General features: G+C 36.3%; 1 protein-coding gene and 1 long non-coding RNA gene across 4 annotated transcripts in view; one reads left to right on the top strand and one right to left on the bottom strand.

The window, feature by feature from the left end:
- The window catches only part of LOC108969021, a 214,245-nt gene that overhangs the window by 188,666 nt on the left and 12,432 nt on the right, over nt 1-13,147 (top strand). The gene's annotated exons all lie outside the window — the stretch shown is intronic.
- The window catches only part of LOC108968871 (ADP-ribosylation factor-like protein 5B), a 32,846-nt gene continuing 24,505 nt past the window's right edge, over nt 4,807-13,147 (bottom strand). For all 3 annotated transcript variants that reach the window (XM_018933397.1, XM_018933230.1, XM_018933305.1), the window contains exons 3-6: nt 7,327-7,535; nt 7,119-7,244; nt 6,918-7,027; nt 4,807-4,962 (exon numbers count right to left, since the gene is read on the bottom strand). In XM_018933397.1, the coding sequence (XP_018788942.1) occupies nt 4,914-4,962; nt 6,918-7,027; nt 7,119-7,244; nt 7,327-7,535 (494 nt within the window). In that variant the 3' untranslated portion in view covers nt 4,807-4,913. The remainder of the gene's footprint in view (nt 4,963-6,917; nt 7,028-7,118; nt 7,245-7,326; nt 7,536-13,147) is intronic.

The raw sequence follows: 13,147 nt of genomic DNA, 5'->3' as shown, positions 1-13,147 counted from the left end.
ATTCTATAAAAACAAGAGCTGAGACTACCCTATCAAAGACTTTCTAGGCCCTAAATACAAACGATACACAGTGCTTTTTTGCTGTATATCATATTTATACCTTGAACAGGGTACAATAAGTTGGCCCAAAAGAAAATGTCAGAGAACCTTTAAGAACATTGTGAAAATGATCAGCGTAACGAGATGAGTCGATTTAGCCGTGTCCGTCTTTCTGCCCGCCCTTCCTACCATCCTAGTACCTCAGTTTTCTAAAAATTTGCGTCAAAACTTAACCAAGCCTTATATTTGTAGTTGCTTTGTATTTATTGCGTGATCTAAGCGTGTATTCTTTTGCCTTTGGCTTACATATTTATGGAGCTCAGTTGTACATAAATATAACTTTTATATGCAAAACATATGTCAAATTCATCTAAGGTATTACAAATTATTACTTTGGAGAATCACTTAATTTACTCACTCTCTTTGTCTCTTAAAAGCTCTGCTCCGCCTATTCCATAAAGTGGTATTTACTCACATGTTTTCTGCCGACATACAATTGGTATGTATATATGTACATACTAATATGTAAATTCTGGTGATTCCTCCACAGAAGAGTAGATTTATATGTATTTAGTCATATGCATTGTCTTGTTTCTCTTTCATTTGCTTGAATGATAAGGCAAGCTACTGATAGGTCGTGTAAGCTTTGTTAATACAAAAATGCAAGTCATTGTTTTTGAGAGCATATTTAAATATAATAAAATATTTTCAAAAATATTTATATATAAATACATACGTACTAAAACTTTACTAGTTATTAGAATAAACAAAGATTGAAAATGGCCCGCCATCTTCATATAAAAGTCGGGTCTTTATTTTCTAATTGTAATTCTCATTAATGATTTTTAAGATTTGCGGTAATCGTGGGGTTTTTGATATGACGGCTAAGCACTATGTTTAAACAGTAATAGTTGAGTTCCATCATTAGCTCAAACTCTTAGAAGGAATTTCAAGAAAACATTTCATTGAAAACTGCCGGTAGTTTTTAGCATTTACAGATTTGCTGTAACTGCGCTATGGAACAACAGCTTATGTAGCCAATTCGTGATAAAATTTTCGAAAGATTTTTTTCTAATGCCTGCCTATCTTAAAAGCACTCTTCCACATTTAAGGTCTTTTAAGATTGACAGACATTATACAAGGACAAAGGTTAAGTTAATCAATAAGCCACGCATAAACCAGTTTGGTTCTTTGCGATACCAGATGGAGTTCAGTTGCCAAGTCCCAGAGGAGTAGTCATCCTTTAAGATGTTTGCGCTTGACGCGAATTTGAACATACCCTGTGGCCTAATTATCAATACCTCCTCCAGTGTAACATACAGTACGGACCCCAGATGCTTACAGCGTAGTCTTGCCCCATTCTGCAGACGTGTGTCGCCAACAGACAGTGACCAGTTAGTATTCCGATCATGTTCCTCTAGTCTTTTCTATCAAATGCCAATAGGATTTTGTGTACTTCCGATCTACAGTTTTGCACATGATTTTTGCAGTTTTGCACCCATAGGATTTAGATTTCCTTTGCCATTCTTGGTAATCTCGTCCAATATTTCACTGTCCTCAATGGCTTTGTGGACTGACACCCAACAAATGTGAAGTTGTTTGCTTCTGGCAACACTTTCTACTCCTGCCCTACTTTTCTAGACCCTTCTGGCCGATATCGATACAAGGTTACTGCCTTGATTGCTGCTTGACTGTCTACGTAGATGTTGCCTCTGGACGCAGGTGCATTTGACGCCAGCTCCGCCACTTTCGCAATAGTAAAGACCTCAGCTTTAAATACACTGCAGTGGTCCGGTAACTTAAAAGGTTGCTTTATGCCTAATTCTCGTCACGCTCTATACGCCACGCCACGGTCTATAGGTGGCAGGTTAAGTACGAGTTTAATAGCCGCTGTTATAGTTGTTCTTAAAGCTCTTGTTGTGCACTGCGCATCGCGCCTCTGAACCCTTTCCATTGGCTTCCAGTAAATGGATACTACTGCACCATTGAGCAGAATAGATCTAACAATAGCTGATTAGCACCAGTGTATGAGTGAGGATCCCCCAGTTTGTGCCAAGCATTTGCCTACACGCATATAACGCATGATGGCTTTCCTCACTATTTTTTCCACGTTGAATTGTTGAGAGACCAATTTCACCTATCTACTTTTACATATATGTGTAACGCCATATCTATCTCGCTTTGTTTTTGGTGGTACATACAACTCTTAGCCTCAACATTTTGCGAGAGTATAAAAAACAATCAATTTTTGCAGTAATGAAAATGGCTATGTTCCTCCTGTAGCGGCAGAGTTCTGCTAACAGATTACATAGACCCGACTGTCGTGGGAACGCTTAGTTGTTAGGGTATAAATTGTCAAGCAAAGCGAGGGAAGTTGTATGTGAATGTTTCATAAGGCTCTCATGAATTATTTTTCGTAAATATTTTATTTCATTCAAACTGGTTTATTTAACAGGGAAACCGCTGTAATATTAATAAAATTTAGTTTATCTTTTCAAGAAAATAAAAACTTAATAATCTGCCAATTCTTTTTTATTAAAACAATAATTTTTAAAATTTAATTATTATGTATTAATTTCATTTTTATACTAGAATACTAGTTTTTTTGTACTCCAGGTACAGTTACATTCTCAATGTGGTCGGCTGCACTGCTTTACCAACCGACATGTGAAATAAAATGCAATAAACTGCAACAGTTTGAGTGCTCATGTGTGAATGGCATAGTTGTTAAGCAGCTATGGATCTAAAACTTGAACAATTCAATTAAAAGAGAAAGCGATTACTCTGACATAATGTATACTTTTTCTATATAAGAAAAAACGTTAACAATCCGGTTGCACCGCATATACAATACCCTTCACATAAGCAAATGCTTTCATACAAAAACTTAGTTTAGATACTTCAGTTTGTATGGCAGCTATATGCTATGGAGGCCCGAACTATTTCTCTGCAGTATGTACCATTACCTTGGACACTAATTCATGCCAAATCTTGTGAAGATATCTCGGCAAGTAAAAAAGTTTTCCATACAAGAACATGGTTTAATCCTTCTGTTTGTATGGCAGCTATGTAATGATCCGATTTGTGATTTGTATTTATAAATAAGCAATATATACAGCTATTTAATAACTTGTCAATAATAATTTAAATTTGTAATTTTGTCATATATCCGCTAGTAATTGAAAACACAGCACTAAAATTATTTTTTGTTTTTATTTATTGCGTTAGCATAACTTTTCTCTTAAAAATCGCTTAATTTGATTAAATTTACTTACAAATAGACATATTATTTATTGATATAATTTCATTTTATGTTTAATTTGTTGTTATATTTTGGCAAATGACATCTCTGTGCTAAGTAAATCTCACTGTTTCCCTATGTAAAAGACTATACATAAAGTTACTACACGGTGGCAAAGAGCTAGCAAGTGAGCACTTCTTACTTCGTTGCTTTAGAAATATTCTTTGAAATACATTTTGTTTAATAAGCGCTCACAATTGATAACGTTTTCGTTACTATTAGTGTTTTATGTACTAAACGCAGCAGACGAAGGTAGAATGCTGGTTTATTACGGTAAATACATATCGACACCTAAAGTGCAAAATAACGTGACATTCATAAGTTGGCAGGAGAGGGAAAAACGATGTAATAGAAACCACTCATATTGAAACAAAATTTGAGTTTTGGTTATAAAGTGGTTATAAATTGGTTATAAAATGGTTATAAAACGGCTATATATTGGTTATATCTGACAAAAGATGAAAATTTAATGCTACATATTTGTAAGCAATAAAAAACTTAATTTCGATTTTTTCAATGGTATGTTGTTTTGCATTTTAGGTGACGTTAGGTATGTTTGTATGTAGGTAAATTAGTTAAACACTGTTGCTACACAATTATTAAAAAAAAAATACATATGTATGTTTGTGTAATTGTAACGAGTGCGTTGTGCACACGCTCTGTTTAGTGTTACTACACTTACACATATTTATTTATGTACTATATCAATATTTAACATAATGTTTATGATTATTTAATGGAAGATTCAATTTTCTTTAAATACAATCCATGCAAACGTTTTATAAATCAAACACGTTACAACTGCTCTACTGTTCGTTTAACAGGCGTGCCGCTACATAATTTGTTGTTTTTGTACACATACATACACACATGCATGGATTTCATACATTTTATATAATAGCTGCCGCATTGTATTCAGCACTAAATCACTCATTCATTAAATATAATTGGTTTGCCTGTGAATTGTTAACAATTAAAAAGAGGAAAAATCTCAAAATGAAATTTGAAAATTTTTAATAATATTTTAAACATCCAAAATGTAATTATAAACTATAAATTGAGAAGCGCGAATTTCGAAAATCTAATCAAACGCACAAATTGGTAACAATTGGTTTTTATGTTTTGCAACTTAAATGTATATGACATTACTTAAACTAAACTCAGCGCTTGCAGCGCAGTTACGCGCTGTTAAAGCGTGTTTCGTTATGAATTTCCGTTAAACTTTATGCAACGCTGTCTGCTTGGAAGCTACAAATAGTTAAGGCTGTGCTCACAAAAACTTTATTTTTAATATACACACAGTTATATTAACGTTTTTATATAAACCTATTTGAAAAAAAAAACAAAAATTTTATATAAACTTATTAGAAAAAAATAATAACAAAATTAACCTATGGGCTTTTTTATAATGTATGTTTAATTTTCTTTTCTTTTCTCTTTTTGTTATTTTGTATTTTTTCTTAATGTTTTTTTTTTGACATTTTGTTAGCATAAAGATTCTTTACATACATACATATATAAAATTGTATTATTTAATTAGCTATATACTATCGCAGTCCATATTTGACGTCTGTCATTTCTTTTTGATGCGCTGCACGATCCACTCGAGCCCCTGATAAAGCCTGGTAATAAAGAGAAAGAGAGAGAGAGAGAGATGATTATTCATTTTAACTTAAAATAATGAACAATAGGTATGAATTTTATGAATAGCTAATGGTTTTTGAAGTGTTGACCAGGTAGTAAAATCGTCGGACTCAAGTCACCACCGATAATTTGCCAAAAGCGCTATCAAAGATCTCGGTTAAAGTTTCTATGCGTTTCGTAAGATCGTATTGACAAATCAAACCGAAACTATTGTGTATGCGTAACCCATAAAGTTTTAGATACCCATAAATGGGTTATTATAAAAATTTTAGGAAAAATTCAAAAATTAAATTTGCTAATTTCTCTTCCAATATATTGGAGTTTCGCTTGTTGTGACTTGCAGGATGTGCTTACAGGGTTACATATAATGCATTAAAAATATTCTAATTACGATGTGCATTAATATTTTTTGCTTTGTGATCTCGAAAATCTTCATTAAAAATAATTTTAAAATTTCCAATCCCGAAAATTGTTTTGAAAAAAAAACCCACATGCCGCTTGGAAAAATATTTTATTCCCAATATTATAATTAAATATAAAAAAACAACTGTTTTCCAATTTACATTTTTTCGCTGGCGTACTTCGTATTGTACCACTTCGTTCGTATTAGAGTTTGCACAAAGCCCTCTTCTACAATACTCTAGAGCAGTTTTTATAGAATTTTTTTTTTCAATTTTCAATTGTTCATAAATTTTTTTTTGATAACTCATGCCCAGCTCTTGACGATGCTACGGCTGCTACGATGCCGGTCTCTTTCGACCAATTCAGCGATTTTWTCGCAATTTTCGACGACAGGCCTTCCGGAGCGTGRCGCATCTTCGACCACCTCTACACCAGAACGAAAACGTTGAAACCATCGTTGTGCGGTGGAAATGGAAACTGTATCGGGTCCATAAACTGCACAAATTTTATTGGCGGCTTGAGATGMATTTTTGCCTTTATCGTAGTAGTACTGTTAAATATGCCGTATTTTCTCTTTATTTTGCTCCATTTTACGACGCTATAACTCACGAACGACTTAAAAGAACGACAATCAATCAAACACGTGTTAGCGCTTTAAATGAGCTTTCCAAAAAGGTATAGCATGATGCGATGAATAAAACTAGAACTACGCGCTCTCAACGCCAACTAGCGAAAATACCGTAAGACTTTTTTGACAACCTATACATTCAAACGATTTACATTTTAATTCTGATTTTGGGACTAAAACTTAAATTTTAAAATTTTAAGTCAAATGTTTTAATTAAAAAAAATTGCCACGCTGCTGCATTACAATTTTTTTAGTTTGTTTTTGATATATTTTTTTAAATAGTGGACAATTTTATTAAATTTAATTTTATTTTATTCACCGTAAGGCAAGAGTAAATTTACAGTTAAATATATTTTTCTGGGCACGATGTATTGTAGATATAAATATTTATATTTTACAAAAATTAAACTTTAGTAAAATGTATCTCAAAATCTCAAAAAAATGTGCACTTGAATTATGCAAACCTAATAATAAGCCAGCCACTTTGCATCATTTCGCTTTCGGTGAGATAACAAAAGCGGTTAAAAATATACTAAGCACTACTAAATTCTAAGAGGTCCAATCACGTTTATGAAGGGCATGAAAAGAAAGATTTATTTGTTATCTCCTCAGCACAAATCTATTAACAACAAATACGCATTTTTTTATTACGTTCGTCATAAGCGGCCATAATAAGTGCTTAAGTATGCCACTCAAGTTTCAAAGTCAAAAAAAAAGTTGGAGCTGATATTTACATGCAACGTTTTTTTTTTAATAAAACCAAAACAAACTGAAAACGTCTCGATTACGTAAATACACAAAAGCGTATAATTCGCGTAATACGTCAACACTGCCAAAACGCTTAAGCAAATAATAACAAAAAATCATGTTTGTTTATATTCTTTATGTTATATGTATGCATACCCCTCGCCGGTGAGCGCGCAACACGCCTGTATATGCCATTGATGTTTCTTAATCGAGGTTAAATCCAATTGACGTGAAATTTCCGCAGCTGACATAGCACCCTTGAGATCCTGCACAAAAGTGAATAAAAAGTAATTTAAATATAAATCAAAAATTCCCTTATACATATATAAATAATTAAGTATGTATGTAACAACAAACCTGTTTATTTGCATAAACTAATAGACTGGCTTTGCAGAGGTCTTCATGCTGTAGCATACGATACAGTTCCTCCCGCGTAACAGCCAAGCGTTCGCGATCCGTCGAATCGATAACCATAATAATAAACTGCGAAACAATGAAAAAAGCGGATATGCCGATGAATTGGCAACGTTTTTGTGTGTTAAAATTTCATTTAGCTCATACATACCTCTGTGTTTGTATAATACGTGCTCCAGGCGGCGCGCAAACTCTGCTGTCCGCCCAGGTCCCACACCAGAAAGTGTATATTCCGCCACACCACCTCCTCCACGTTGGAGCCGATTGTGGGGCTGGTGTGTACGACTTCATTCATAAGGAATTGATAGAGTATTGTGGTTTTGCCAGCATTATCCAAGCCAACCATCACTAATTTGTGCTCTGCGAACAAAAGAAGCAAATGAAAATGGAAATGAAAATGAAAAATTACTTTCAATAACAATATTTTATTATTCAATATTTCGCGCACTGCTGTTCATAAACACATTTTACTACAATAACTATCATGTTTTGCTTTCGTCGTGATAACGGGCCAATATTTCAAGTTGCTAATTGTGTAATAAATGCGAGTGCTTTCCTCGGCAAGTCAAGCGCAATAAAAAAAGTCGAATTATCAATAACGGCTGAACTTTAATAGTGTTGTACAGGTGTGATATTTATCTCAAGATTTTACACGATTTTTTGCGGAAAGTACTTACTATTATTTGCAAAAGGTTTTAGTAAAAATTTTCCTACATTTATTCAGACAACTTTGAAATACAAAAACAAATATTTAAAACACAAGGTAAATTGAGAGAGCTCAGTATTTCTCAAAGCATTTCTTAAAAAATTTCTTAGGTATTACAATTTATATTACGATTAAGTACAAATAAAGAGCTCCACATCCGATCTCCACATTCCCATTCATGCCGACTATAGAGGCCTTACTGTCCGAAAAGTAACTCCGCCCTAGAGAGGCCTATACCGCCACATAACTTTTTTCAGCACTGGAAAGGGAATGATGAACAACCCTAGCACTTTTTTTGCTCGCGTGGAAAATATCCCTTCCAGACGCATATATTATAAATGGCCTCTAGATATTACGGAATGAATTTCCACAAGCTTCTGTACAATTCTCCGCTCCAGCCGTCAAGTCTTGGGGACCGTTTAAACAAGCCCGGAAGCGTACCTTCAAGTCCTCTTGTGCTTGAGGTGTCTGTACCTCCGACCTGGGAAAGACAGCAACTAGCAGAACCTCGCACACTCTCTTCACGACCATAACAGAGCGCCACCGACGCGGTTGGTTTGCTATGATGTTGAGGAGTAACCGTAATTTGAACCAAATTATGATCACTAAGTCCCGCATGATGCCCAGCTGGTCTACCCTTAAATGCGAAGTTCTGGCAATTGGGTTCATTAACGAAACCGGCAACTCTGTGGCCTTCCTGACCGCACCTCTAACAGACATCTGATTTGGCCCTACACACAGCCCGGACACTGCTGTCCGGGCGCACCCGGAAGAAAAACTACTTAATGTAGTAACTTCAGGTTGACTGTCATGTCCAACCCCATCGCCTTTTATGAATATACTACTGAATGAATGAGGGTGGAAATTTAGTGATCGTAATTTGATTCAAATTATGGTTTCTCAAGCCTCAAGCACAAGAAATACCTGTCGGGTCGTCCAAAGCAAAAAAGTTATGGCAGACCTTTAGAAGTCTCCTTTTGATGGACAAAATTTCAAGATCAGTGAGATGAAATATCTGCAAAGATGTACTATAATCTTCTTTTGAGCTCGACATCGTTCAAAGCTTTCTTGCTAACTAGAACTTCTTACATGTTATAATCTAGTTTCTTGCAAACGCTAAAGTTCTCTATATTTTCTCAGAAAAAGCGAAGTAATGTAGTCAAAATTTCACTAACCGAATAAAAACTATTGATTCCACTCAAGTAACAATTAATTTTAAATACAATAAAATAATGCTCCCTAAACTGAACACGGAACTTAAAAAACTCAAAGTGTATTAATTTATAGTTAATGAAAACTAATTATTCAAAATTAGTCAAAAAAGATGTACAAGCAAGCCGAAGTGCTTCAGACCGCAGTTCGCCACAGTAGCGGCAAAATATTCATTCAAATGCACTCCCTTGAGATTCTAATGTACAGATATGTAAGTAGCTCATATATATTTTACAACAACACATTCATTTAAATGAAACACAAAAGCCGACAAGCATGTGGGTAAAAGTGCGTTTTATTAAAACAGCACAAATGGGAATTGAAGTGTAGTGTCATTGTAATAGGCAAATCGACAAAGAGAGAATGTGTCACTCATCAACGCTGGCGAAGAAGCACGCAGCCGAAACGTTTGTCAACTATATAGCACGTATGCATAGTGTCTGCGCCAAAAGTACCCAGAATTCTTCAATGCGGCGAAAACGGTGCAATTTTTCATACAGCATAACGCATTTTTAGATAATTGGAACTTTTAGTAAGAGAAAATAAAAAAATTTAAACGCGAAAAAAATTATCGAAACGCGTTATTCAAATCGAGCGACGCTAGTACTCGAAAACTGTGGCATATAGATGTTCACTTAACAGTTCAATTACCATAGCAAAACATAATAGTAAAAAAAAAAAAATTTTTTTTAGAAAAATTCAACATAGTTCCCTTCAAGGGTAATACACTAATTATACTTTGTGATACGATTTGTTCTTGCATTCGACGAAAATTTGTTCTCATCAAGCATTCTTTTGAGATCTGAGAACAGAAAATAGTTGCTAGTGGGCAGATCTGCAGAATGCGAAAGCAGTTCGAAGCGCCAATTCATGGCTTTTCGCCATCTTTTCACTTGCCTTGTCTTGTTAGAACAGCACAGCAAATTATGATTTTCTTGAGGGCCTAACCAATTAAGTTATGACAAAAGTAATAAGAAGTGTTTTTATCCCACCCGAAGTAAATAAAAAATTCCGGGCACTTATTGCACAGAATATGCGCGCATACAAATATATATGTATTTCAATTGATAAGAGGTTGCATGGCGTTCACAATTAGCGCATTGAATGAATTAACCTACGCACCAAGCTCTGTCAAGAGTTACAGTAATCGAGCGCGCTGTCAACTTTAACAATAACGCGATGTTTCCATTGTAAGCCTTAGACCAATTAAAGCTTGTGTTGCTACACATTTTTGTGGTTTCAACAGCTGCCTATTTAGTATTCAAGTGTAGCAATATAATTGTGCCACAATGTGATCATGCATACACATGTATGTAGGTATATATAATATACATTATATATACCCTATATATATTTTTGCTTGCATGTTACACATCGTCTGGTTTGGTGAGTTGGTGGTTCATGGGTTAATGATTCTTTCTGTTATTATTTTTGTGTTAAAAGTCGGTTGTCATTGGCAATTATTTCGAATTCTTTAGGCAAAATACCTGATTCCGAGTTCAAAACAACGCGCCAATCGCTTTTCCTCTTCGCTGATCGGCGCCAATTGGAGATTCCAACTGAAGCCAGGTTCTTCTCCACCTGGGCTTGCCAACGGAGCGGAGGTCTTCCTCTTCCTCTACTTTCCCCGACAGGTACTGCTTCGAAAACCTTCAAAGCATACATTCATACATTCGGACGACATGGTTTACGCCAATTTTCGATGTTGAATGTTGTCTTTGAGCTCCTCGAACGCTGCTAGTGAATTAGGGTAAACCCTTGATTTAAAATACCTCCAGAAAAATAATCGTAAGGTGTTAAAACGCATGAAAACGCATGATTTTCACAGCCATTTTATTGGGCCATCTCTCGAAATTAATGAGTCGCCAAACTTTGCAAGCAATCTGTGCATGTTTAGACGTGAAACACGAGGCGGTTCACCGTCTTGTTGAACATAGAGATCGTCCGCGTCGACTTTATTAAATTCTGGGGAAAAAAGGTTGGTCGACATCCCGTTAAAACGTTCGTTATTAATAGTAATACCATTTTCTGCCTCATTTCGGACGAAATAAGGGTCGATAATGACGCTGTATCAAAACAGATAGTAAATTTTTGGGGATTCAATAGCGTTTCCTGAAGCATACGACGATTTGACTAACCTTCATCTGAGAAAATGAGCCACCGGACAACATAAATTCGCATAATAATCTTGGCTAATTTCCAAACATTGAGTGCGACAAAATTTTAAACAAACAAACAATCATCGCCATCGCGAGATGTCAAAAACACGTCATCCCTACTTGTAGACGCTGTATAACTAATTTTGTAACCGCCAATCTCAAATAGGCAAAACAACATGAGTAATACTTACATATCTATATATCGAAACAATAAATTAAACTAGGAAAAAAGCGAGTAATCATTGGCACTGTCAATGAACCGCATGAAGGAAAGCGATGATCCAACAAAAAATGACAAAATGTCAATAATTGCACTGAGTTAGTTAAATATTTGAAGTGTGTAAGTTTGTGTTTAAAAATCAATGTCATTGCCATATAAGTTAAGCAATCGAACAGCAAATGATATTAGTTATCTTTATTGGGCGAAATAATGGGCACATTTCCATTTTAATATTAAAAGCATAAGTCTACGAGTGATCGAGAAATCGTTGAAGACACGTCTCGTTATGGACGCTTTCCATCTCTTCTATTGCTGAAAATATTAAACAAGTGAAAAATTGCACCATGGTAGCACGAGATCTCGACATCTCTCGCGAGTCCATTCCAATGATTTTGGCGATAAAGCTAAATTGTTTTCATAAAGTTTATCGTAAAAGGAGCCAAAACTAAAAAAACAACACGCCAAAGCCGCACGAAAATTAAATTGATGCTTATTGTTTTTTCAATATTCGTGGCTTGGTGCATCATGAATTTCTTCCGGAAGGACGGATTTCTATTTGGCCGTATTGAAGCGTCTGCGTGAGAACATCCATCGAAAACGGCCGGAATTGTGGCAGAACAATTCAAGGCTTTTACACGATAATAATGCACCATCGCATCGAACCACGATTATGACCGAGTTTAAAGCCAAAAAATCCAATTAATGCCATTGATCAACCACCGTATTCACCAGATGCTGCATGGCACCACTGCTACGGGTTGTCAGAAGTCGCATACGTGCGGCAACCGAGAGCCGGCACCTCCCAATCCAGGGTGTTAATCGACTCTCGTACCCCTTTTTCGATTTGCAGCCAGGAGGAGAATTTAACTAACACACTGCCGAATCGGGAAATAACGGTGCCCTTAGCGCGTCCTACAACCCTACAACAGCGTGAACCCGACAGTTCACCGCGTTAAGACAAAGACAGACAACAATTCAAAAACAAGCCAAAAAGTATAGCTAGACAACGGATACTAGGAACGACAGAGGGCGACGATATTAGTCTACAACATCAGCATCGCTACAGATAAGGGGCAAACAGAATACTCTTCCACCAGAGGAGCGGGCGCTCTTTGAGGAGCATGCCAATGAGAGTGATGAGGACATGCCCCCCTGCAGCGGAGCTCTGCAGACGAAGTCGAATACGGACTCACATCGGAGCCATTTGCCTCCTCTACCACCACGCGGTCATCCCCACGGGCAAGAGGACCTTCCAAATGACTATGATGCCTCTTAATTACCCCGCGGACACGTTAAGGCCGGATGTGTGTACCGCGCTCCCGGATTCCCTCACGAAAGAAGTGTTCAGAGAAACTGGGGCTATAAGAGAGGATTGACTAGCTTGCAAATCCTGGGGCTGCAAGAGCGGATCGACTAGCTGGTAAATCACCCAAGAAAGGATTGACTAGCTGCGCAATCCTGGGGCTCCACGCCAGGATGGACTAGGTACTAAATCCTGNAGCGGATCGACTAGCTGGTAAATCACCCAAGAAAGGATTGACTAGCTGCGCAATCCTGGGGCTCCACGCCAGGATGGACTAGGTACTAAATCCTGGCTCTACTAAATCCTGGGGCTACTAAATCCTGGGCTATAAATCCTGGGGCTACAAAAAAGGATTGACTAGCTTACAAATCC

The sequence above is a fragment of the Bactrocera latifrons genome, unplaced genomic scaffold (genome assembly GCF_001853355.1).
Source record: "Bactrocera latifrons isolate USDA-ARS-PBARC rearing strain unplaced genomic scaffold, ASM185335v1 scaffold_0, whole genome shotgun sequence".
NCBI lineage: Eukaryota > Metazoa > Arthropoda > Insecta > Diptera > Tephritidae > Bactrocera > Bactrocera latifrons.
This window is presented reverse-complemented; position numbering and strand designations above follow the sequence as displayed.